The 27,923-nt window shown below is 40.7% G+C and overlaps 1 protein-coding gene across 7 annotated transcripts in view; it reads right to left on the bottom strand.

Moving 5' to 3' along the window:
• Positions 1–20,623: 20,623 nt before the first annotated feature.
• Positions 20,624–27,923, bottom strand: part of chl1a (cell adhesion molecule L1-like a) — a 51,411-nt gene continuing 44,111 nt past the window's right edge. For 5 of the 7 annotated variants that reach the window (XM_085393707.1, XM_085393708.1, XM_085393706.1 and 2 more), the window contains one exon: positions 20,624–24,191. In XM_085393707.1, the coding sequence (XP_085249833.1) occupies positions 23,978–24,191 (214 nt within the window). In that variant the 3' untranslated portion in view covers positions 20,624–23,977. The remainder of the gene's footprint in view (positions 24,192–27,923) is intronic. The other 2 variants (XM_085393710.1, XM_085393711.1) reach the window with 1 other exon arrangement.

The following is a 27,923-nucleotide window of genomic DNA, read 5'->3' as shown; positions in this document are numbered from 1 at the left end:
AATTAAGTGAGATGTTGATATTTTTGAAATGTCAACATTACTGCTGTAGTTAAAGGAAAAGAAGAATGAAGCCAGGTAATGGCGCATCAGTCAGCACAGGAAATGTAAGAAATTTCTATCAAAGATAACAAAGCAAGAGCGTGAATTACACGACCTGGGGAACGTGTTAAATAACATGCGCCGTTGCAAAACGTGTGCGTGTCTGTAGAATTTGCACTCGGGCTAGAAGGAAATCAGGAACACTGATTGGTAGCGAGAAGAAGAATGGAGATGAGGCACAAAAGTAGCTGAAACTTTTAACAAGCGAGCAGTGTGATAAGATGGGACTCCAGAATGATGTTTGAGCCATTATGCCTGTGAGACAGACTTTCAGTCACACACACTGATATGCACAGTTTCCATAGCGACACACGTTTTTTTTGTGCCGAAAATATTACTTTTTTGTCCGATAAAATAAAACATAAAGGTTCAGTCAATGGGAAGGATTGCTGAATTTTAAATGTGTGAGTGTCAAAAAGGAAGTATCAGTCCAACTTTTTAACTCAGATGGATTTGCCAGATGTCTCACTTTGTGGCTCTGAGTGTTAGCTTTGTTTTCTCAACTTGCAACACATCACAGTTAATGTGACAGAAAAATATTCAATTATGCAGCAGGTATATATTTTCTGAAATGTTTTTGTATATGGACTATATTTTCTTCTGCACTCACAGGTTGGGACACATCCTGCACTTCTCTTGCCTCTGATTTTTGGCAGTTAAGAGGAGCTTAACAAAATTTATTTTGAGTGTTTATGAGGGAACCATGATAACTGGTTTGAGAGTAACTGGCTTAACTATTAAAACAAGTGTAAAACCAGACAGGAGTGTAAATAGTACAAAAATAAAATTAATCTACATAAAATTGACCCTTTAATGAATCAGATATCAGTTGTGTGACTTCTGTTATGTTGCCTGGTTTGTGAGTGCACACGATTTTACACACTTTCGCCCAAAAGTGTCATCTCCAACTAACAAACACACAGAGACCCGACTCTGCAGATGTTCCTCCAGAGAAGCTGCTTGTCTGTTTGTGCTGCTCAAATATAAACTGTGTGAAGGCTGACAGCGACTGGGAACATCCACGGCGCCACAGTGAAAGTATTTTATTGCCACTTTAACTTGCTGGACAGTTGGCCCTTCTGCTTTGGCTTCTTTTAGTGATCACTAGAGCTAATATTTCTACAGATACTTAATTTTTGATCATGGGGTTGCACAAAGACAGCTATCATGTTATTAGAGGAGATGGCAAAAGTACACAAGTAGAAATACTTGTGTTTAAAAAATACTCTAGTTAAAGTTGAAGTGCTGATTCAACATATTTATTCAAGTAAAAGAGGAAAAAGTATAGGCTCTGAAATTTAGCAGACACATTTAGTAAGAAAGTTGCTCTCTGAAGGGCATTTCTACCAGCTAGTTTTATCCAAAGCTAATCCAACCTGATGCTAAATTAATATAATAATAAAATAATATTAGTAAAAAACTTTTTTTCTCTTTCTTTTTACTGTGCCTCCACACTTCAACAGTACAGGCTGTGATCAGCTGACCTGCTCTTACTGCTGCTCTGAGGTTTACTGCTCTTTATTGATTTACACAGCTGAATTTAGCAAGATGTAACCCACTATTTCAATTAGTATCAAGCTCGGCTTGCCAAAAAATATATCCAGCAAAATTACATGGTCGGTGTAAATGGCTGCATTAATAATAAATGAGTCTGGAAAATAATACACAAAATTCACAAAATATTCACATAAATAAATAAAGTGTCCCGGGTACTTAAATTTAATAATCGAAATTTTAATCATATACATAGTAGCTTAAATATGAATGTTGCAAAAACTTATTTTTACTCAATGATTATTTCTCATATAGATTATTGTTTGACGTCTTGGTCACTTGCTTGTCCAACAACACTTAAAATTATTGAAAATATTTATAAAAGAAGTTTAAAATTACTTAACAAAAAATTGACTTCCTATCCCCACTGTCATGTGTTAAAAAACATAAATTATTGAACTTCAATAATTTAGTGAAACTTAAAAGAGCGTGCTTAATATATAAAGTTTTACACTCCCTTGCTCCACCACCACTAAAGGAGTTCATTAGGCGTAAAGAAAGCTTAGAAAGGACCACTCGAGCCACAACCTGCTGAGACTTGTTTATACCCCACAGACGGACAGCATTTGGGCAGAACGTCCTCTCTATCCAGGGTGGCCACTGGTGGAACAGTCTTCCTCAATCCATTAGAGAATGCTCTACATTCAAATTGTTTAAGATACAGGTTAAAAATTGGTTATGGACAAATCAAGTGTGTGATCATGTATAAGTTGTATAGTTTTAATGTTTTACTTGGGAATAGAATGGTATGTATGTGTGAGTTTGGTGATGGAGTTCTTATTATGTATAAATTATGAACTTTTTTATGAATTAATATGTCCATTTTCTGGACAACAGATGGAAATTAGCCTTTGGCTATAATCTGGTATGTTTACATTCATGTAACTTCTTTTTTACATGTATGTTCATTAACATCCACTGTCCCAAATAAATAAATTAAATTTTATGTGTCCTGTGTGTAAAGGCCTTAAGAATTAGCCAGCTATTGTGACTAGCTATGCTAACCTGCTGCACTCAGTTTATTATGGTGCTTTAAAGCCACACTGCTGCAGAGACAAAGGAAATAAACAACCACAAATATTTTCATCACCTCCAAAAGTAGGAAGAATAAAATACACATGAGCAAAGACAACATTTTAGGCACTAACAACAGATACTCAGCACCACTGTAGTTAGCATCTGAGGGTAGTTGTTACAATAGTAATAGCCTACATAATCAACAGTGTTGGGGTCTTTACTTTAAAAAGTTGTGTATTACGTATTGCTTGTTGCCTTATTATTATAATACAAAACGTAAAACACATTGCAAAATAATTTATTACACTACTTTCATGTTACTCTGTAACACTTCATATCAATTACCACTTTAATTGTACAAACAAGTACAGATACTGCTCATCGTTGCCTTTGTTGAACATCATGCTGAGCTGGGGTTGGCATGCATTCACCTTTAACATCACTCTGGATTCTTGGTCAGGTTTGTTTTAGCATCCTGTCTGTGCAAATGCAAATAGCTGATCCTGTATTTGCAGTGTAATGCAGTTGTTTCTGTCTTGGACTTGGTTTGCACTTCACTGTCACAGCAACAAGGTAATGTTCATATATCCATGATTCAAATGTTACAGACTGCTCCTTTTTCCTCCTACCTGGCAACACACTGAACTCTGCTGAATAGAAAAAGCATGGCTGATGTTATTTTTGTTAGTTTTTTTATTTCTATATGCCCAATCCTGCAGATAAATGGATAACCTGTGTAACACAAGTAATGACATAATAACTGTATACTATATAATTACTGACATAATAACGGTAATCTGATTGCTAAATTTAGTACAATTATCTGTTACAGTACTGCATTACTGAAAAGTAATCTATTGTTGTAACATATTGTAGCATATTACACTCCACACCGCTAATCAAAACTTGCTTCCAACCACTGACCCATCACTGTCAGTCTGAGTTACTCTGCAATTAAAGGGATCATTGCAATCTGGCCCACACACCAGTGCTAGGTTCGGTTTTGAAGTAGTGTATTTGCATGCAGCGACATACTCTAATTTTGACAGCAGCTGTGAACAAACAGAGTGGCTAGTCGTTCATGCAACGTGCTGAATTCATATTGCATTTGGGCGAGACAGACCTTACAAAGCTAACTGGCAGACAGAGTAAGAAAACCTTGTATTGCCCACTAAGTCGGTGCTCCTAAAAGGACGTAACCTCATGTCAAAAACCATGAATAGCCTGATATTTAGCATGCAGACATGAGCGTGATATCCATCTAACAACTCTTAGCAAGAACACAAATCATCATATCAAAGTGGTCCCTTTCTAAAAAGCATTCAAAGACATCAACAGGTACAGTTTGAATTTTCCAGAGTGAACAAGCTATGAAGCGTGACAACGTGAGTGACAAGGATGTGATAAATTCTGTGCAGTGATGTTTGATTAAACAAATGAGAGGAATAAGACTGCAAACAGAGTGGCGGTTCTTTTCCAAGCTGCTATTTCACCTCATGAATGTCAATGAGGAGGTGGTGCGAGGTTATATATAGTCGAAGATTGAATGCTGGGTCTATCCCTCTGCCTGATAATGCCCCTCTGTTTGTCTTCATGTGTAGATGGAGAGATGTTTACGCTTACAGCTACAGAGCCCTAGCATCACGCTCAGCTCTCCCATACAGAAAGAGGCAGAAAGAGTAAAGAGAACGAAAGGAAGGTTTAGAAATAGAAGGACAACGAGCCTGAGTTATATTTGTAGAAAATGCCTGTAGCAGGCACGCAGACACAAATACACTCACATGCAGATAACTCAGTAGACAGTGTGTGGGCCATGCCCTTCCTGTGACGCCAGCTCAGTGGACACACACAGCATGCAGGAGTCATCCCTGGCTGCCATGGATAATTACCATAATGACTGTAAAGGCCCAGACCTCCAGACCACTGTAAAAATAGCCCACGAGCATATACAATACCAAAATACTAACTGATGTCTTATTGAAATAAAAATTAGACAAGTGAGGCATTGATGTGTGGCATCTCACTAATCCCGCCATCTTTTTGACATTGTGAATATTATTCATGGTCAGCAGTCAGAATTAATGATGATGAAAAAGCCTTCCATAAACTGTATATAGTACAGGCTCATATACACAAAAACTTGTATTTCTTCACAAATGCTGAGATATTACCTCAGTGCTCTCTAGGACATACCTGCAATTGCCCTGCCAACGTTTTTCAAAGGGTAAATAATCTTGAAGCTTCACAGATCATACAGAGCTGCTGAATAATGCATGCTCAAAATTACAGTTGCCGCGATAGCCGCCTCAGTTGTATCACCGCACCCTCTCTCTCTCCTATTGATCACGGCCCATAATTCCCTCTGTCTAAAAAGCGGGATGTCACAGGAAAGACTCCGATAGGATATTCTGCTTTGTCATCCTTGGGAGAAAAAAAATGAGTCCCCCTGTCTGCAGTCGCACTGCAAGTGAGCCTGTGGTGGGAGTGGGAGTGAGCCTTCAAGAGAGTGAACACCAGGAAAGCAGCAGGACCAGACGGCATCCCAGGTCGTATCCTAAGAGACTGCGCATACCAGCTAGCTCCTGTGTTCACTGAGATATTCAACATCTCTTTATCTCAGTCGGTGATCCCCACATGCTTCAAAGAGTCCATCATTGTTCCTGTCCCGAAGAAACCCCACCCTGCTTCTCTCAATGACTATCGCCCTGTAGCCCTCACCTCAGTAGTGATGAAGTGCTTTGAACGCCTGGTCAGAGACTTCATCATTTCTTCACTACCAGACACACTGGACCCACTACAGTTCGCTTACCGTCCAAATCGTTCCACAGACGATGCCATCTCTCATCTCCTCCACACATCACTCACTCACTTGGACACTAGAAGGGGGAATTATGTTAAAATGCTCTTCATAGACTACAGCTCTGCATTTAACACCATAATTCCCTCCACACTCACCACCAAGCTGGAGCATCTGGGACTCAGCTCATCTATGTGTCAGTGGATCTCCAACTTCCTAACTGGCAGACCACAGGCAGTAAGGATGGGCGGACATGTCTCAGCCTCCACCACTCTCAGCACTGGAGCCCCCCAGGGGTGTGTTCTGAGCCCCCTGCTGTACTCTTTGTACACATATGACTGTGTGGCCACTACCAGCTCCACCACCATCATCAAGTTTGCTGACGACACCGTCGTGGTGGGCCTGATCTCTGATAACAACGAGACGACCTACCTGAAGGAGATTAGGAATCTGGAGAACTGGTGCCAGAGGAACAACCTCCTTCTAAACGTCAGTAAGACAAAGGAGCTGATAGTGGACTTCAGCACTAAGCAGGAGAGGAACTACCAGACCCCCGTCATCAACGAGTGCCCAGTGGAGAGAGTGGACAGCTTCAAATACCTCGGAGTTCACATCACGCAGGACCTGTCATGGTCCTGTCAACACCGTGGTGAAAAAGGCCCGACAGCGTCTCTACCACCTCAGACGCTTGAGAGACTTCCAACTGCCCTCCAAGGTGCTCAGGAACTTTTACTCGTGCACCATAGAGAGCATCCTGGCGGGAAACATCTTAACCTGGTTCGGGAACAGCACCATGCAGGACAGACGAGCTCTACAGAGGGTTGTGCGGTCAGCTGAGCGCACCATCCGCTCCGAGCTCCCTGACCTGCACTCAATCTACAGCAGGCGGTGCTGGACCAAGGCCAGGAAGATCGTGAAGGACCTCAGCCATCCCAACAACAGACTGTTCTCTCTGTTGAGGTCAGGAAAGCGATTCCGCTCCCTGAAGACCAACACAGAGAGACTGAGGAGGAGCTTCTTCCCGCAGGCGATACGGTCTCTCAATCACACCACCACACAGTACTGACCCACACATATGGTTCTTACACACACTGGACTTTCTGGACTTTGGTTTTGCACAACACTGGTCACTATATTCTTCATTTCCGGTTAATACTTGTACAGCTGCTGTTATTGTGTATATATTTATTTATATTTAGATTTCTTCATACATTCTTATATAGTTCTATATTGTGTATTGTGTATTTTGTTGTACAGTTATTTTATTTTCAACTTTAATTTATATATTTATCTTTATCTTATTCTTCCCAGTTAAATTTACCCTTCATTCTAATTTGTGTTGTACAGTTATTTCATTTTTAACCTTAATTTATATTTTATTCCTTCCTAGTTAAATTTACCCTTTTTAATTTTTCATATTTATTTCCTATCTTATTCATAGCCTTTTCCTTTTTTGTTCTCTTTAGGTCACGAGCAGTTGTCCAAGCATTTCACTACATATCGTACTGTGTATGACTGTGTACGTGACAAATAAAATTTGAATTTGAAAATTGCACACTCCACCAACCCAAGGATACGAGCTTTGGAAATAATGCCCGTGGAAAAGCCTGAAATAACACTCGGAATACATACGTACCTCTGCTTTGGTGATTCTCTGTGTTGAACCATCCTCATTGCTTGGTTTACTACACATTACTTGTGTCCACGGTTTTCTATAACCCTCAGCAGGATGAAGTCCATAAACAAAGCCATTATTTATGACTGTGGGCAGCTCACGACCAGTTCAAGTGAACATGGAAACTCCCCAGTTTATTTAAAAAGACCAACTGATGATGATATAGCTTGAAAAATAGCTCAAATCCAACTAATTCCCATAAAATATAAATGATTTTCATGATGTTTGACCTTGTTTTTATTTGTTTGTGTCAAAAACGTTTCAATAACATGTATTTTGCACTTTTTTTTAAATGCACAGTAAGCTTCCTCTTGAAATGCCTGAAATTAAAAGGACTGTGTGGTAAAACATGGGGTGGCTTTTATTGTTAAGCATTCACTGCAGAAGCAGTGGGGTTTTTTGTTGTTTGTTTGGGGGAGATTAGCAGTGAAAGGTATTTGACCAAACTGAAAAGAAAAAAATTGCAACCATTTTCAGAATCTTTTTATTTATCTTTAATAAATGTTTTAATAATAATTGTAGGAAACTGCATGAAGGATTGGAACTCCTCAGCAAAATAACCAACCCCCTTCACTGTGCTCTGCTGTTGTGTGGAAATCGGCTTGCACTGCGCAGCAATTATTGATCGACTTCTTTACTAATACTGTGAGTTTGTTCGGTTGTCTTGTAAACCGATACAGTACTAGTTCTTCTGTTGTATTCTGACAAATCAACTGCTTGCAGGGATTGTTTTCTGCCTCCAGAATTGCCTTCTGTTGTAGCTACCACAAACCACCGGTACTGCTAAGGGATTATTTTAACTATGACTTTGACTGTGCTTAGACATTTCAAGTTGCTAATAAAAGAAACTTATTTATGTACTGTCATTTCTGATACAATTACCAAAAAAAATAAAGAAGTCTTTTGATTTAAGCCTTTCAACTATTACATCAGATTTTTAAAATTGCTTTTTTCTCAGTAACAATGCTGGAGATTTACAAACCTACCTACCTGTTGACAACACATGTAATACTTCGTCTTCTTCTTTTGGCCTTTAGGAGTTGCCAAAGTGGATCAGCTGCCCCCATCTCAGCCTATCTCTAGCATCTTCTTCTGCCACAACAGTCCTCTACATGTCCTCCTTCACAACATCCTCAAGTCTTTCTCTGCGATGGTCCTATTTTCCTCCTGTCTAGTAGCTCCATCTTCAGTATTCTTTGTCCAGCATGTCCAGTATCCCTCCTCTGCACATGTCCAAACCATACATCACATCAGGTCTCACTTCAATCTTGTAAACCTTCCCTTTCACTCTTGCTGCTATCCTTCAGACACAAATCGCTCTTTGCACTTGTCTTCATCCACTCCACCCTGCCTCCACCCTCTTCTTCATCTCTTTCGTACACTATCACTTCTTTCGAAGGCGTCCATTTTTTTCACTCTCCCTGTGTTTATACACCACTTTGCATTTAATCATTTGTTACTATTAATTTCTGTTTCCCTTTTAAAAGGGAGTTTGTCCGTCCCACTATTCCTTCACCAAGTTATTGCAATTTGGTGCCATATAAATAAAACTGAAGCAAATTGAATTGAGTCCACCTCCCTCCCTCTCATTCACATATATTCTGTCTTTCTACGTCTGACTTTAATTCCTGAACATACCTCCACCTCCACAAAGACTCCTGCCGGCTCTCGTCTGTTAACCTGTACCCACGTTTAATTTAGGTAACATTTTATGCCGTATGTTCTTCCAGACACAACCATTCCCATATATCCCAATTCAGATATAGTACTACAGGTGCTGAATCCACTGAAAAGTTTTCCCTTTACTCTGCAGAACACAAGAGAGCACGACATCAAGTTTCTCCCTGATAGAATTGTGATTTTACGATCTGCTGTGTTGTTTTCTGATTACACTCCCCACTGTGTCATGGATGCCTTCCAAAAACTTTATATACCACTGAGCTACCTACTGTCTGGGGAGACAGAAACACATGGTCCTTCAATAAAAGATAATAGAAGTGACAATAAGATTTACCATCTTCATTCATCTTGTTCATTACCATCTTCAGGATACTGGAAAAAAGCCAAACCACAAAGCCCACCAGGTATTCTGGAATAACGCTTATGTGAGGCAGCTGGTAATTCATTACATGTAATAGGATGCTACAGTGTAGTTGTGCTTCAGGGCTACTACTTATTCAGTCTTTGATAAGAGATATAAAACCTATTCCTTATAAGTTTCTCTGTGAAAGAAGCTTAAAGTAAAAACTCTGAAGAAGGGCTTCTATAACAAATACACCAGATGGACAATAAATCCAGTATAGAGGATGCTTACACAATAAAATAAAAATACTTCCATATAAATATATACTTTCATTCTCTGTGTGTGGTGCCTGAGATCAGTGTCACCATAGAAGCTCTTTTTTCTCTCAGACTGCAGTGAAAGGCGAAAATTGGTCTCTAAGGACAAAAGTAGTATTAATATACTGTAACTTTAAAAAGGTGTCGAGGTACGGTGAAGTAACTTTTTTGAATGCGTGGCCCCGTTGAGGTGTTATTAGCCACATAAATGTCAAGCAAGTGCCTTACCGTGGAGCTTTGATCCATGTCTGAACATGCTGCCTCCTTGCAGGAATCATAACAAATTAATGATTACACCACGTAGATGTGAGAGTGGGGCTCTTTACTGGGGCGAGAAGAGCTCACAGGGCAATGAGATCAATAATAGTCTATGAACAGCTCATGACCCTTCATTCCCTTTTAAGCTTCACTCCCTTGATAGGGTCTGTTGGCTTCCTATCATTACTTTGCATGCTGTTATCAATGTGGAGTCACCAAAACAGCGTGGTCATTAGATGTTTATACACATTTTACTTTTTTCCTTTGCGGGAACAAATATAGAGGAGGAAAAAAAATGACTGACTGGCTGAAAATTGCTGTCCCAACGAGCAAAGTTCCATCCAAATACAGCAAACGACATATAGAAAAGAGTGAATTTCACACTCCGCCTTCTATAGAGGCGAATTAGGCTCCATCACAGCTGAATAAGTATGATGGGAAAGCACAGTGAGAGGCTTTCTAGTAATCGTGCATGTCAGGAGAGATTTCTCTCAGGCAGAAAATATGGAGTTAAGAAGAAGAGTGAAGTGCAGATAAATGAGGTAGGCAAGGCTTGATGGATTCCAGAGGAGGATGACTGACCACTAATTGAGGAAGAGGCGCCCCTGTTGTGTCTTACTGCATGTCGCTGAGACAATGTAGGGCAAATTAGGTTTCTCTGAAGACATACAGGAGATATAAGGCGTGATGGAGTATAATGGAGGCAAATGAAATGAGGTGATTTAGACTGAAAGATGCAGAGGATGCAGCTCCTTAGGGGAGCTTGCAACCACTGGAGTGTAAAACGTTATAAGAACTTAGGCATTATGAGTGCCGACAAGTCAAACTTCTTATCATAGGCTGTAGAGATGTCAAATCCAACAGCGCAGGTAAAGTTTGACATGGAGGCCGATTTCACCAAGTTCACGCTATGTGAACACTGGAGGATGAGCCATGAATATGTCATTGAATGTGTACGCTTGTATGTGTATGGAGTGAATGTCAGAAAGTCAGGTTTATTTCTGTTGTCTCCAAAACAAATGTGGGATTCTGTCACAGTTTGAGGGGTTTTGTAATCCTCTTGTTAGCCATTTTTGGTTCCAAACACTGCTTCGGTTTCTAAAATGAACCAAACGCTGAGGGACCACTGATTGTTAAAAATGTTTTAAATTCTACCAGCTCCATTAAAATGATCAGTATCCATGAAAAAGAGGATTTATGAGGTTTAGTGGAATTAGATGTTAGCAGGAAATTAGCAACCTAGCTTCCACTTAAAGATAATATATAGTGTTTTTACTGAATAATTTCTAAAAAAAAAAAACCAAAACAAAAAATACAAATCTGCTGTAACTTTGCAAGTAAACAAGGAAGAAAAAAATGAAATAGCAGCAAAATATGAAGAGCTAGGGAAGTTGGATTAGCTGACATACCAACTCCGGAAGACGATCAAAGCAGCCAAACGTGAGTACAGGGACAGGGTGGAGCAACAGTTTGACAACCCTCGGAGTATGTGGCAGGGACTAAACACGATCACAGACTTTAGAGGGAAAACCAGCACACCGCAGACCACGGCCTCTCTATGTGAGGATCTAAACGTATTCTACGCTAGATTCGACACAGTGAACACCATGAGACCGGACAGTGTGCGCACCGCGGATGACGTCAGTGCGCACACTGTGTCTGAGGAGGATGTGCGGAAGTGCTTCAGGAAGGTGAACGCACGCAAAGCTACTGGTCCGGACGGGATTCCCGGCCGCGTCCTCAGGTCATGCGCGGCTCAGCTGGCTGGAGTGTTCACGCACATCTTCAACCTTTCCCTCTCTCTGTCTGTAGTCCCAGCCTGCTTCAAAATGGCCACCGTCGTCCCTGTACCCAAATCCTCCACCATCTCCTCATTGAACGACTGGCGACCTGTAGCCCTGACCCCCATCGTAAGCAAATGCTTCGAGAAGCTGGTCAGGGACTTCATCTGCTCTGCACTACCCGACTCACTGGACCCTCTACAGTTTGCATACTGCCACAACAGGTCCACTGATGATGCCATAGCCCTGACACTACACACTGCCCTGTCACACCTGGAGAAGAGAGACACGTATGTGAGGATGCTGTTTGTAGATTACAGCTCAGCATTCAATACCATCGTTCCCTCGAAGCTCGACAGGAAACTGCAGGATCTAGGACTGAGCAGCTCCCTCTGCAGCTGGATCCTTAGCTTCCTGTCTGACAGACGCCAGGTGGTCAGACTGGGCAGCATCACCTCATCCCCCATCACACTGAACACTGGTGCTCCACAGGGGTGTGTACTGAGCCCTCTCCTGTACTCACTCTACACCTACGACTGCACAGCCACTAACAGCTCCAACATCATTGTGAAGTTTGCGGACGACACTACAGTGGTGGGTCTTATCACCAACGGTGATGAGACGGCTTACAGGGAGGAGGTCAGCGCCCTGACCCACTGGTGTCAAGACAACCATCTCACCCTCAACGTCGCAAAGACAAAGGAGTTGATAGTGGACTTCCGGAGGTGCAGAGAAGTACACACCCCCATCACCATCAACGGCGCTGCTGTGGAGAGAGTGAGCAGCTTCCGGTTCCTTGGAGTACATCTGGCTGAGGATCTTACGTGGTCAGTACACACAAACAAAACAGTGAAGAAGGCGCAGCAGCGCCTCTTCTTTCTCAGGAGACTGAAAAGATTCGGCATGAGCCCCCGCATCCTCAGGACCTTCTATCACTGTGCCATTGAGAGCATCCTCACTGGATGCATCACCACCTGGTATGGCAACAGCACCGCCTACAACTGCAAAGCTCTCCAGCGAGTAGTGCGGTGCTCTGAACGGATAATTGGAGGTGAGCTTCCCTCCCTCCAAGACATCTACAGGAAGCGGTGCCTGAGGAAAGCGGGGAGGATCATCAAGGACTCCAGTCACCCCAGCCATAAACTGTTCAGACTGCTTCCATCAGGAAGGAGGTTCTGCAGCATCCGGTCCCGTACCAGCAGACTGAGAGACAGCTTTTTCCATCAGGCCATCAGACTGCTGAACACGTCATAGACACCTCAGCTTCACTACTGGAACTTCAACATTATGCACTCCACACTGTATATAAATGCCACTTGTTTTGCACATATTCAACTCTGTATATTTTATATATTTTATTATTATTATTATTATTATTATTATTATTATTGTTTTTTTTTTGTTTTTTTTTACTATTTAATTTGTAAAAATGTGTATACACACACACACACACACACACACACACACACACACACACACACACACGTAGGAAAATATTTAGTATACACATCCAGAAATGCATACACTATTATATATTGTACATATATTTATTAGTTTCAGGTTGGCCATTCTTGTATTTTGCTCGTTTGTGTTGTTGTGTTTGCACATCTCTGTTGCTTGTGGGGCTCGCACACAAGAATTTCACTCGCATGTGCTGTGCCAGTGTGCCTGCACATGTGATGTGACAATAAAAGTGATTTGATTTGATTTGATTTGATATAATGATGTGCTATCTGGTGGCTAGCTACGTAGCTGTGATTATGCTAATGTGAACGCATTTGCACAGAGATGTTATGAGTTACCGGTCAATGACCATTGATGGTCCCTGATGGGCACAGCCAGATGCCATCACATAGCAGGAAGAAGACGCTGAAAATAAACCAAACCTCAGCCAAGAGAACATCTGAGATGATCCATCCACAACCAGAGTTAGGTGTGATGTATTACAAAGTAATCCCGTAGTGTAATCACAGCATATTTTTCAGTAATACAGTAATGTAATGTGATACTGTACTAAACTGAGTAATTACATTACATTTACAATTATGCCATTGCTTCCATTACAAAGGCTCTTCAGTTATAGAAAACTAACAAGCTCTTTTTACATCCTGCTAGCTTGTGCAACAATCAGCTGATTTCAGTTTGTGTGCCTGGAGGAGAAAAACAGTGGAGTGGCTACAGATTCTGTAATTCATTTTATTACATTACTTTTATTTTTATTGCATACAAGGATAAGAATGTGATGGTAAAGTGCAAACTAGATCCAGGACAGAAACTATTGAATTATACTGCTAACACAACTTTAGGTCTCAGTAAGCATCTGCACACATCGCATGCTAACAAAAAGAACCCAGAGTGATGTTAGAGCTGAGTGCATGCCAACTCCAGCCTAGCAGCCAGTGCCCGATCTTCAACAGGTAACAGAGACAATTAGAAGCAGTCAGGCTTGCAAGATTTTTGCCTCAATTTCTGCCTGTTTCTGCGGTAGAATCACTGTGTCTCTTTGGGCTTGTTTCTATCTTTGCTCTGTTTTGCTAGTTTTGTGTTTATATGCAAAAACTAAAAGAAAGATCCTATTGGATGGATTTGCGTTGGTGTGTTTAGCTATAGCGTTATGTTTACTTTGTTAATTGGTAGTTATGTGTATGCCTTTGAGATCATTTTAATAAGTAATGCGCAAGTATTGCAACAGCTATTGTAACAAATTACCTTCTCCAGCGTGTAATTAAATAACATAGTGCATTCCTTTTAAGAAAAGTAAATTACTTTTTTTAGTAACAACCCTGACACGGTCCACAACACGAGGCTAGTCATCAGTATGTTGCTGCTGCCATATTTTTGTGGGGCTCGTTTGTATTAACTAAAACGAAAGCACAAGACACATTAAAACGATGACAGCCTCAATGAACACAGTAATCACTTAGACCCAGGATCATCACATATCCAGCAGATAATTTTGATTGTTTTTTTATATGTCACAATCATCATTTCCTTTATGTTTCACTCTGTGCTTTCTGTTTTCTGTGCCTTCCTCTGTTGTCTGGGTATGGCTCTGTGCTCCATATCTATCCATTTCTTCCTGAAGAGTCTTTTCTTGTGTGGCTTGTGTTTTCCTTTCCTCCTTTTGTTCTTTTTCCAGCCCTCATTAATGTCTGATTGAGTTCACCTGTTCCTGATTACCCTTCTTTCCCAGATGAGTATTCAGGCTGTGTACCTTCCTCTAGTCTTTTTCAGTTCACCAAAATGCCATTCTTCTGCCTAGTGTTTCCCTTTATGTTCCCACAATCTATCAGTGATTACCATAAAATATTATCAGTATCAAATACATGATCTGTAAGTATACCAGAGCATACTGACACCTGGCTTATGTCCTCCACATCAAAAAGTGTTTTGCTAAACAATAAATCTTTTTCTGGATGGTTTGCTCTAATTCCCATTCTGAAGATGCATGCTGCTGTCATTTCGAGCTCTGTTACATCCAAAACATTACAAATTATCCGCAAGAAGCAAGGTAAACAGAAGGCGCAAGTTTGTCAAAGCAATAACACTGTCACTGCCACTGTCACTGACAGTGGCAGAGAAAAGGACATTAAAGAAACTGATGGACATTATGGACAATGCTGGGCATCCTCTGCACACGGCCATAAACAACCAGAAGAGTCTGTTCAGTGACAGGTTGCTTCTCCCCAAGACAAGAACTAACAGACTTAAAAACTCCTTTGTCCCACACGCCATCAGACTGTTTAACTCCTCTCTGGAGGGGAGAGGGAGGGGAAACAGGAGGACAAAGGAGGGGGGAACAACTAAGCTGTAGTGCCTCTGCACCTCACTGTACAATACCTTGTGCAATACTTTTTGTAAATAGTCAACAGTGCAATAGACTCAATACTTGAAATGTGCAATTCACTTGTATTTTTATTTTTTATTCCTATTTATTCTATTTATCCCCTTTGTATATTTTATTTATATTTGTCTCTGTATTTATATGTGTGTGTGTGTGTGTGTGTGTGTGTGTGTGTGTGTGTGTGTGTGTGTGTGTGTGTGTGTGTGTGTGTGTGTGTGTGTGTGTGTGTATATATATATATATATATATAACAGTTCTGTAACTGTAACTTTGGTCGTTGCTGTGCTTTTTTTGGAAGTCGAATTTCCCAGAGGAACCCACCCGAGGGATTAATAAAGTTCTATCTTATCTTATCTTATCTTATCTTATCTTATCTTATCTTATCTTATCTTATCTTATCTTATCTTAACATCTAGTACCACTGAGCTTGTATCCTAGAAGTGTTTGAAAGGTGCCTTCAAGGGAGATCACATCATTATAATAAATGTTGTAATAATGAAAAACACATTAAAAAGAATAGAAAACCCAGTAAACACATAGTACCCATCTGTGCTCATTGCACCAGTATGTGACTGTGTGTGTACGGGCATGCGGTTGAATTCTCAGTGGTAAACATAGCATGCAAAAGGATCAAGTAGTTTCATGGTGTAGTGCTGAAGTGTTGAAGGGAATTGAAGGAACCGAACATGCAGCCTTTTCTGTTCGTGCTCCAGCAGGATTTGGAGTCGATTGTGTGATTATGTCTGGCCAAATGATGCCTTTTGCACCAGTTTTATTTGCCATTTTCATTCATTGTGATGTTTCTCAGTTTCACAGTGAATTGAGATATTAAAGAGCAGCACAACTGGGAGGGTGAAATGGAAATCACACATGTATATTGGGCATTACCCCTGGGATGTAACTTTAATACACGTAACATGAATGGATAGGTCGAATCCACAATTGAATAGTTCTCTGTCTCTCTGTGTTAGCTTTGCAGCGGACTGGTAACTGTCCAGGGTGTACCCCACCTCTCGCTCTACATCTGCTACCCACACACAAAAAGCTCAAACTCAGCAGATTAGAAATAACTAATATGAACACAGTATCAGCTATTAATAAATAAAAACAAGATAATGTTTTTTATTCATTTGAGCATTGGGCCTTTTAGATGTTGTTTTCCTATTAGATCAGATCTTAGATGGAAGTATATGGTTCTAAATATTTTACTTAATGAAAACCTTATTTATTATTATGTGTGAATTTGTTCATATGTCTGTCCTGATTTTTGGGGCAGCACAGTGATGTGTTAATTATTTTTGTTACTTCAGGCAGAGCACAAAAGCTCATTATCGGTGTGTGTTTGAAAGGAGCAATAACAATGAATGGGGCCATTGTGCAGAAGTCGGCTTTCACTGCGTGTATGCATGCATATTTTATTTAACTTCTATGACTCTTCAGATTTGCCTATATGGAAGTATCTCACTATTTTGAAAACATGGAAAATAAATTTAGGTCTGAGCAGAAGGAACAGCCATTGTTAGCACGCTATGTACTAAGGACAAATTAAAGGAGAATGTAACATAAAGCAGTGCAGTAAGGTTTTAGGTCACCATGATATACCAGAAGAACTACAGTGTTCTTTGGCATTTACTATACAAATCTCTCTGTAAGGGATAAAATCCACTATTTCTAAAGATAATTTGGCATTTTATTCATAATAGTGCTAATAAAAGTGTTGGATTGAAAGTGTAATTGTGAAGATCATAGCATGTGATTCACATCATTTTCATATGCCTGGAACACACCACCTTCGCAAGGATAAAAATGTTTCCTCACAGAGCACCATAACAACTTGATTAGTGCTGATTAGTGACCTTTCGCTTCCTGGAAGAAAGTGGACCTAAACATGCTAGCAAATTACCGAGCTTGCAGCTCCTATCACTAAAGAAATCAAGTATTCATTTGCTATGCTGTTGGTGTACGTTACAAATCCACGCATCCACTTGTCAAGAACAGGGTGAAGCTTGACTCATATATTATATACTCCATATCGCCAAAAGTATTAATTCATCCACCCAGATGTTCCAATCACTTGCCATCAGTCGCGTTGAAATATTCCTCAATCGACTGTTAGTGTGTCCCTCAGATTAGCCTACGAACAGTGAGTAGAGATCTTCATGGAATGGGTTCCCATGGTCAAGCAGATGCATCCAAGCCTTACAACACCAAGCGCAATGCTAAGTGTCGGATGCAGTGGTCACTCAACTCTAGAGCAGTGGAGACGAGTTCTTTGTAGTGACAAATCACGCACAAAGCCAAATCCAAAAAGACATGAATGAGCGAGTTTGGTGTGGAAGAACTTGACTGGTCTACACAGAGTCCTCACCTCAACTCAATAGAAGACCTGCGGGATGTGGGAAGACTAAGTCAGGCATCCTTATCCAGCATCAGTCTCTGATCTCATAAATGCCCTTCTGGAAGAATAGTAAAAAATTCCCATGAACAAATCCCTAACCCTTGTAGAAAGCCTCCCCAAAAGAAACTGAAATTAAAACTGTTATAGCTGCAAAGGGTTCGCTGACATCCTCTTAAATCCTGTGGATTAAGAATGGGATATCACTCAAATTCGTATCTGTGCACTTTTGGAAAAATACTCTATATAAGCTATTGTCATTATGTTGAAGTAAACGTTAACAAATGTTCTTGCTGACAGTATGCTCAACATGTCACTTTAATCACTATTCATGCTGAAATACAAGCCAGCTGAGCGGTGTTTGTGGCTGAAGCTCCTGCCATCTGCGCCACAACAATGTATCCTCTTCCAAAGTCACTAAAGAGCTTTTCCCCCTTGCCACAATTTAATTCCTGCCACAGAGCGTGATTTGATGTTAACTGTTTAATTGTACCGTGGCGTGCACCTGTGTGGCAGAACCTGCAATTATTGTTTCTTCACTCATTTATTCAGGATTTTCTTTTAATTTTCCTCCACCATCAGCAAGTTGTTTTAGCACTGTTGCTAAAGCTTGTTTTCAAGTACAATATGTGACATTACTTTAAATTAGCAAGGCGAACCTAATGCACCCACAGAAACATTTCCCCAGTTAGACACAGTATTAATGAAGTTCATCTGTAACTGTGTTTTGGGCTCAAAGAAAAGTACTTACACCTGTCTTTCGTGCATCTTTCCACAATTCAGTCTGTGCTCATTAGATTTATTGTCGCAACCAGAGACCAAATGCAAGCAGCAGACTTAAAATGTGATGGGTAGGTGGCAGTCAGGTCAGGTCGACATGGGATTGAGGAAAATTTGCACAGTCATTCGCAACACATCTGGAAAAACACATTTGCCAGACAACAGTCACTGCCTCCATCAAAATAGTTAAGAAAAATAAATGCTACAGCTCCTCCAGTGAGACGGTAATGTCCCCACGACTCATCACTTCTTTATCATAGTTATTACACCACAGGGATCTTCACTGACCCACTTACATCTCATCGTTCAAACTTTAAGCCCAATAACGTTTATTATGAGATTGCTTTTTTCTTTTTCCTTTTCTTTTTTGAGACATTTAAAGACTTCCATGTTAGTGGTCCAGTTAAATTACTTGACATGTACAACAGGATCAAAAGCCCTAATGCATCTTACGCGGCCCCGGTGTGTTATGCAAATAGAAGTGTTTTAATGAAGGCATCATGAATAATTCAGGAGTGGTGTTCCACAACAAATACACCACAGGAGCAAATTCTCAGGAAAAAAAAAAAAGGATTGCTTTGGAAAAATAAAAAGTGAAGTATCTCTGGCTTTCGCTTCATATCCACAACTGCTCATCACTTTCTTATTAACAAATGTCAGCAAATAGAAATAACTCATTTAACTGATTTGTAAAGTGCAACAGATGCACTCGCTGCATCCACTCAATTTTTCTCTCGCTGCCACCTGCCTTTTTGAGCATTAATTTTAAAAAAATGAATGTAAGGGCAAAGCTTCAGACTCAATTTGTCTTTTCGCAGTGTTGCTTGTATAATACCAGAGTGTGATTACTGCCTGCAAAGCAAAGAAAAGAGGGACGCTCTCCAAGCGAACTGAATGATTATTAACAAGCTGCTGGCGTCCTAAATATAACACCAAAAACATCAACATTCAAACAAGAACAAATTTTTAAAAAAGACACGTTTGTTTTACCTGTGCTAGTTAACGGCTTGGCTTAGCTGGACAACACATGCTTCAACCATGTGACGTGGCTGTGTCACATGGTTCCAGCAGGCTATTGTGTACGGATTGTCTTTGATGCCAAGTTGTTGCCTTGACAGCCCTGAGCTAAGCAAGAAAGGTGAGAATTATTCTCCACCCACACAGCACTTAGAAGTCTCTTATCTAATACTCCAGCAGTAATCAAGATGAAATCCTTCTCTGGATCAAACTCAGGACATGTTGACCTAAAATGACCGGGGCCGCGTTCTTTAATTTCAAATTCCGCTTCGTCATGCTTCGTTGTTTTTTTTAATGTGTTTTCATTATCTAAACGACAGCCAGCGTGAGCATCATTTTCTGCATCTCCACCCACTGCCACTTCGCTGTCGCTCACAGTGATGCGGACGCACCGCAAATGAATATCTCAATGTCCACTATGACCTGTGCAGATGTCTCCGCCAAAGCGCCCCCCTGGTCAGTGACATAGCCAGGCTGACTTTGTAATCATATTACTAATGCATGTCTCATTAGTTTGTGCCAAGGCTGAGTGTCTCTGCTTCCTCCTGCTCTTCTCATCCTCTCTCTCTCTCTCTCTCTCTCTCTCTCTCACACACACACACACACACACACACACACACACACACACACACACACACACACACACACACACACACACACACACACACACACACACACACAAAACCACACACAACCATCTAGTCAATTGCTGGCTGGCATTTGAGAGTGTCTGGGCTTGCATCTAAAGCAGTTTACTGGGGAAATAATAGCCCTCTAAATGGATTCTCTGTATGCAGAATCATCCCATTCTATTTGAATTCTGGTGAGACAAATTAAATTTTGCCAGGTGAGTCTTGCACCATGTTGAGACGACAAAAGAATGAGAGGCAGGGGAGGAAAAGCTAAATTAGACGAGAGTTCTGGGTGCGACTGTGACAGATCTTGTTTGAGATATCGATGCATTTAGATTTGATTTATTTTCGTTCTTTCAAAAGTGAAATCAATAGAAGGTATGCGTTAGGAAACTTAATGAAAGACTGAGAGAGAGACAGACAAAATGCATCTTCAACTATTCCCATTAGTTTCTTGAAAGCGTGTCGAAACGATGACTTGCTCCACAGCTGTTCTTTTTGTCTCCTGTTAGTTTGCATTGGATTTTGGTAAAACAGTAAGCATCCCACATCCTCCTTAAAAAAAAATTCCGACCTGGGGAAGGCCATTACAGAAAATATTACGCTGTCATTTGTCATGAGCTGCCTATCTTAGCTACTTTTCTCCCCCTGCACTGTTGCTGAAAGATGCTTGAGTGAAAGTAATGTTGCCAAGGAACCTTCAACGCTCGCCCACCTTTCTTTACTTTTAACCATTTTCTCAAGCAAACCTCTCACAGATTGAACATGCAAACTTTTATGTGTTGCTTTAAATAGGTCCGACTGGATCTAATGCTGAGTTAACTCCTGATATTGATCCCATGGAAAAAGCTTTAAGTGCATTCCTTCAAAACAACAAAGATCTTCCTTAAGAGCATCTTCAGAAACAACTGTCACTACTGCCCTTTCCATGAACCACACAGCGTTCAATATTGATGAGATCATTCTTTTTCACTTGGTTTTTGTAGCATAACTGCAATATGTGGCACCCCGAGAAAACGACTTGTTTTCGCACAGCATCCTGTCCTTGCAGCGTCAGTCGGTTTAAAGTTGGTACCATGCCGAGGCAAACACGCAGCATGCATGAGCATACTATCAATTTCCTCCCACCAGGCAGTTTCCAAGGCACTTGGCCTAAATATCAACTCCAGTCAAATCGACTGAAAGGGAGTGATCTGCTTCGGGCTGTGATCTATAAGTTTGTGTGTGAGTGTGCTGCACTCTCCAGTGATAACAACAGCAAAATGCTTTACAACAAGTACTGGCAGTCCTTTGAACGAGGATTTGAATGATACTAACGGCCTGACCTGTAATCGTTCCAAAACAGAGCTAACATAACTTTATTTGCAAGGGTCACTTATAGGTCCTCAAAATAGATTTAGTAAAGCCCAAAAAAAGGAAAAAAAAGCTGGCTGTGTGACACTCGGAAGAGCTTTGACTAGAATAATCTTCTGTTGTTGTTTAGAGGCTTTAACGTTTCACTGAGAAAGCAATTTTAAAACGGATGAGGGCGTAATCCCTGACAATACTGGGATTATCTCTTTAAATGACCTTTATCTTGCCATGAGCATAGAGTGCTTTTCAACTCCACTATCCCAAGTCTGGTTTGATTACAACATGAATGCCTCTTTAAAATCACAAGGCTGTGGACAGGCTATATAGCTGCATGGAACCTGTGCATTCAAAAGGAAAGATAAGGGCATCAGGTGTATTTCAGAGATATGGAACAAGCCAAGTGGAACGCTGCTCCAAAATAATAATAATAGAAAAGTTTACTAAATGCTCAGATCGTGACTTACAAAAATGTGTAACTACTACCCATCTCGCTGTCTTGTGAATTTTAAACTCACATTTGAAGCTGTTGATTTTTTTTTTAGTTACTTATTTTTTGATTTTGAAACAAACAAATATGGTAAATACAGAAGAAAGCTGTTGGCTGTTTTTTTTTTTTTTTGTTTTTTTTTGAACAGCTCAAAAATAACAGAGTGAAGCAGAGGGGTAGCTGGGCTGAGTGATTTAAAGAGGCTCCCACCAAATGACAGATTAGTCGATCATCTCCCGTCTTCGTTAGTTGGAATTTCTGCCTCATCAAAGGTGCAACATTTTCCCCTCAGAACTTGAAGGGAAGTGCAAGTATCGCTTTGGTTCAGATAATTGGAGCCTTGGGACCTGGTACAGTAATGGGAAAGAGATTGACTAAAAAGTTGACTATATTTCACAACTTGTATTGTTTTTAAGTCTAAGGCTCTCTTTATTATCCACTGTTCTTTTCTCATGTTCTTTAGTACGTGTGCAAATGTTTGTCTTTAATATATTTGAAATAGTTGCAGTTCTATAAGTATAGGTATGTAAGTGATATGCTTTCCACAAGGATCTCCTTTAGTTTTCAAATGGTCTTTGTACCTTAAGAGGGTTCAAAGGTTAATCTTGCACCTAAAAACGAGCATCTAACCAAAGAAACCTTTAGCACTGCTGTATCCCAGTTTTCTTAGTTCTGCTTATCGAATAGGTCAAATTTCAACTTTGAGTTATATTCCTAATGAATATTTTAGCAACATGCATTATGCATGTGGCGATTTGCAGCACGTACTGCAGAGATAACGGGAAAAATATTGTGGGGATTTAGAGTGTGTTTGACCTTTCATAAAGTCGAGCTTAATTCAGCCGTGAGTGTATCATTTTTCAGTGTTGCTTTGTGAACGAAATTTCACAAAGAATGGGTTTCCATCATGTATTTCCATCCCTCGTCCAATGAGAGGACATCTCTCTTCAACTTCAACGGGATTTTTTCTAAGTTGCCAAAAATGAACTGATGCTGATGAGTCACCAAGTGGAAAAAGAAGAGAACGTACCCGACATTAAGAATTTGACAGGAAAAAAAAAGTCTTGCTTCCTGGTAATTCTTCGAGGATGTAGAGTGATTCATCCTGTTATATCCTGGATATTTAAGGCACATAACTGAAAAAGTCCCAAAAAATTACAAATAGGTTTATGACAAATTGTTGTGAGTGCTGAGGGCTTGAGGTGAAACCTTTTTTTTTTTTCATGATTGCACTCCACTGCAAATGCAAGAAGATAACTCATCTGTCTTTCTAAAAACGAATAACTGCTGCTGAAACATTTGTCTGTTTGATATGTAAAAGCAAGAAAGCACACGTTTGATATATTGACACAAAAAGAACATCAACATTTTGATTATAAAAAAATTACAAATGATCAACTTTGACATTTGCATATTAACAACCAAACTGTACAGTAAAAGAACAGTATTGTAATCATAAGAGTGATTCTGTCTTCAATAAATATGACACCCTGCGTTGAACTATACGGCATGAATATGTAAACATGCTGCAAACACATAAGCATATCTACTGTATGTGTTAGTTTCATCTGCTGTGTAAAAAAATGTTTTGACGTTTAAATGCACACTTACTCTGTGGAAAGTGATTTATCTTATGCCTTTGTTACAGTAAAAAACAAAAAAAAATTAACAATGTAGATGTAAAACTGTGGCTGAAAGGTTAAAAACACTTCATCATTAATAAAATTATCAAACTTTAAAATCTTACATACAGGATGTACAAAAACACACGTTCCCCCCTTTTTTCTTACCATTAAAGGCTGTGGGCAAAACTTCTACCCGCTTTTTTTTTTTGCTTGAGTCAGTTCCCTTATTTGGGTGTTTGAGCTTTACTGAATGTTGGGAATCTGAATGAAAAAGTATCCTGAAAGGATCTCAAGTAGAAGTCAGTTCAGTTGGAGCTCGGCTTTTATACGTTCACAAGACTGGGTCCGTTGGGCTCGCTAACAGAGCCTCTATGCCTGTGTCCAGAGTACTCCCCAATAAATGAGCCGTCCTCATTGAACTCTCTTCCACCGTCTGCATAGTCGCCTAGGGTGTATCTGCTGACACTGTCCCCAGTTGCATCATCTCCTTTCAGGGAACACAGGCTACCGCCCTTCAGTGGCTTTTCATCGCTGTCGCTGTCATTAAGAAGAACAGAGAAGGATGGCTGAGGTCAGCGGTGCAGTGGGTAAAATAAACTCGTGGTATAGCACATCAAACAGTTTTGAGCGCAAAACATGTCGCCTTAAGAGGCCGTCTTTGACACGAGCACACTGCACACTATGTATTTCACACGAAATTAAAAGCTACACACACAAACACCAGCAAACAGAGAATAATCAGCACATATAGCCTGCCAAATACTTGCTAAGAGAAACACGGGCTCATGAAGCAAGTTCTTATGGTTTCAATACATCACTAGAGGCAGTAGGCAGGGGTGGATCCAGCGGCTGCACAGCAGGAAAGGGAGCACAAGGGAGGCAGGAACGGGTTGGTACAATCACTTCACTAATTGCTAATTGCCAGGGCTTCAGGACCGAAGGCAATTTCAAATCTATTTAGAGCCAGCAATGGAAATTGCCAGAGAGCAGTGAGAAAGAAGCCGAGAGGGAGGTGTGTGTGTGTGTTTGTGTATTGGGGTGGAGGGCGGAGTGGAGGGTAAAGGCTGAGAAAGGGAGAAGGAAGAGAGGAGTGGAGGTGGGGCATATGCAATCCCAGACAAACAGCCTGTCATTCGTAGTATTCCCATGGGCCCACACTCCGGCTGAGGAGATTAGATGCCAATTTAAGGCTGGGCAACTGGCCAACTTGCAGGTGTCTTGCTACAAGACGTGGGGGTCACCTCAAAGCACTGAGGATATTTTTCCTCCCTGTCTTTCTTTTCAAATTCCCTAAACGATCAGTGTTTGGCAACACCTCTATCCCTCTCTCACGCGCGCGCCCGCTCTCTCTCTCTTTGTATTCATAACACAGAGCGTCTGCGTTGCTCAGGTGGCACATGCATGATAGCGCCATTTGAGGCATATTGCAGTTGACACCTGTGTCAAACAAAAGCTCAACATTTTGAGCAGGATTTTAGCACAGAGACCCGGTTCAAGCTGAGATTTTAAAATGGCTCTCCTTCGCAGGGATTTTTTAATAACAAATCTTATCTGCCCGTTTTCATGAGGCCGTTTACAATGCAAGCCACATAAGGTCCACATTTCAGCCCTTATCAAACCTTCTTTCTCTGACGACTCTAGAGTGCTGCAGATAAGTGGCTGTTATCTAAGAGCAGTGGAATGCCACCGCCGCTGCAGCCCGCCCACAGTGACTTTGAATGCCATGATAAAATGGGGCTGAGTGCTTTTGAGCCCCTCACTCAAAAGCTACAGGTGGAAAGGGGGGGGAGGTAATTAAATTTGTCTTCCTGTTGACCTATGTTGACTTGGTTTTTTGGGGTTGGGTAGAGTGGGGGCAGCAAAACTTCAGGTGCAAGGTGTATTTTTCCCGATCGTGAAGCTGAAGTTGTTTGTATTCTAGTTTCAAGGTGTCTGGAGAAATAACTTCCCTGCATCTGCTGCCTTCTCCCAAATTGCACATAAAAATATGAGCAGTATGAGAACATGAGAGCTTTCACCAGGCTAGGAAGGGGAAAAAAAGAAACACATAAACCGGCTGAGGAAAAAATTGCATCACACGCTTGGCTTACGGCCTGCTCCAGCCATGACACCTGCTGTTCTTGCAGTGGACAGAGGGGCAAAGCAATAGAGGGCTGTCTACAAAGAGAAATCATCTGAAGCATAATTACCACTTGTCAGCTCCCCAGACACGTGGCATACCGGTGGGTGGTCTATTGCCTTTAGAGATTCAAAGGGCACTACAGAGCCCTGAATCCAGCTCTAAAGCCAGGAAAACAACATCATAGTAAGGCTAAGGGCACTCTGGGGGACAGTAGTCAGAACAGACTCATGAAACTAACCATGAGAAGCATTCTAAACAGATAGTTGCAGCAAAGCATCTGCACTGGCTCACAAACAAACACCAGGGTTTCTCCTGCCCTGCGAGCTCCGAAATAAAGTTTGTCAGAAAGAAATTCAATATCACAGCATTCTCCGTTTTTTGCCAGTTCTTCACATGTGGAAAAAAATAAAAATAAAAAACTTGGGCACATTCTTGAGACTTTCTCTACCATTTCATCAACCTTGCAGAAAATAGTACTTTACCAAAAGGATGCCTGGAAGTCTTGCAGCACCTATGCAGAATCGTAGCCACCACTTCATTTTTTCTTTTTTTTTTAAAGCATGCAGCCCTAAATGAATACATGTAACCTATATTGAGCCAATTAATGCATAATACAGTCGCAAAACTACTAGAAATGAGTCACTCAGAGGGTGTGGACACAGTTATTTCTTGCTTGCCCTCACTGTGTGAGCGTTTCTCTTTCAGAATACAAAATCTTCAGAGTACAGAATCACACAAATGTGATTTATTAAAGTTTGTGGCTAGCAGTTTACTGCACGTTGCACCATTTCTTATCTGGCAGCTGATTTGGCTGCGATAGTTGCTGCTAAGAGTGTTAATTTATTTGGAAAGTCAGGGGGAGAAGTTATGAGAATGAGCATATAAATAGGACTGGTGGATGGCCCAAAGCTGTGAGTGCTGTGCCAAAGCTTTGGCTCTGTCCTCTACCACTTCACCGTGATTATTTGGAGCTGTGCCCCAACATATTTGTGGTCGTCAGTAATACTGCTACTTTGATTCAACAGAGCAGAACTTCATGTGGAGCATCAGGAGGAGAACAGCTGTCCAGGAAAAAAAAAAGAAATTTAATTAAATTTTAAAAACGCATATGTGCCAGGTACCTTTACAACTGTTTATACTGACCCTGTAATAGAGGTGACGTGTCCACTGCATACCTTGTCTCTTGCCCTATGATGGCCAAGAAAGGCCCCAGTCTCCCATGAACTGGATAGCAGGTGAACCAGGGCTGTTAAACATAAGGCCCGGGAGCCAGAATCGGCCCACCAAAGTCTCCAATCCAGCATGTTAAAGAGCTTTAGAAAATGTGAAGGAGTGCATAGATTTAGCACTTTTAAGTATATTTTTTTACAGTTTTAAGTTTTACAGTGTTTCCTGACAAAGACTGCTCCCTTACACCAAACACTAACAGATAAACACTGAAATAACAGGGACGTTCTTGTTTTCCTACTATTACAGTAAAATGAATTTTTACTCGTTTTTATAATGAATTTTCTGTGAATTAATGAAAACTTTATATTTTATAATTTTTATAATTACAGGCCAGCTGTGGAAATGGAGTAACATAGTTTTCTGTAAATTTACACATTTATCATAAGTGGGTCCCATATGTGGCGCACGTTGTAAATTGAGTTTGACAGCACTGGGTTAAAAATAAATAAATGGATGGATAGTATCAAAAATGTCTCTAGATGCTCAGACCTGGAGCAGGTTAGAATATGTCCTTGTAATTTTAACTGTAATCTTACAGAAAGTGATTGTTCCCACAGCTGGCTGAGAGTAAGATTCCTTGATTTGACTTAATAAATAGCTGCAGCTTCACACGGCATGCACGAAAAAACAAAAAACAAAACAGGGATGCCTACTCTGGATAAACACTCCGACTGAGCGATTGGATTTACCAAGAGAACAGCTGCCACAGCCTCTGAGACCCCACAGGCGTTTCCCCTTGCTCCAGAACGAACAGCTTTCTCAGGAAACGCATGGATGGCATTTTTTCTTAGTCAATTTCTTGCTCTATCATCAGGTCCGCTCATTTTTGACCTGCTAATTTACACGTCTCTTGCTAATTTGTTTTCATTACTGAAACGAACCGACTGCATCTGTTCATTTAGTAGATTTCCTGCAAC

This window comes from Rhamphochromis longiceps, linkage group LG20 (assembly GCF_057381845.1).
Source record: "Rhamphochromis longiceps isolate RC_006_pf linkage group LG20, R_longiceps_female_GT1.1, whole genome shotgun sequence".
In the NCBI taxonomy this organism is placed as follows: Eukaryota; Metazoa; Chordata; class Actinopteri; order Cichliformes; family Cichlidae; genus Rhamphochromis; species Rhamphochromis longiceps.
Note: the sequence above shows the minus strand (reverse complement) of the source record. Positions and strands in the feature narration are given on the sequence as shown.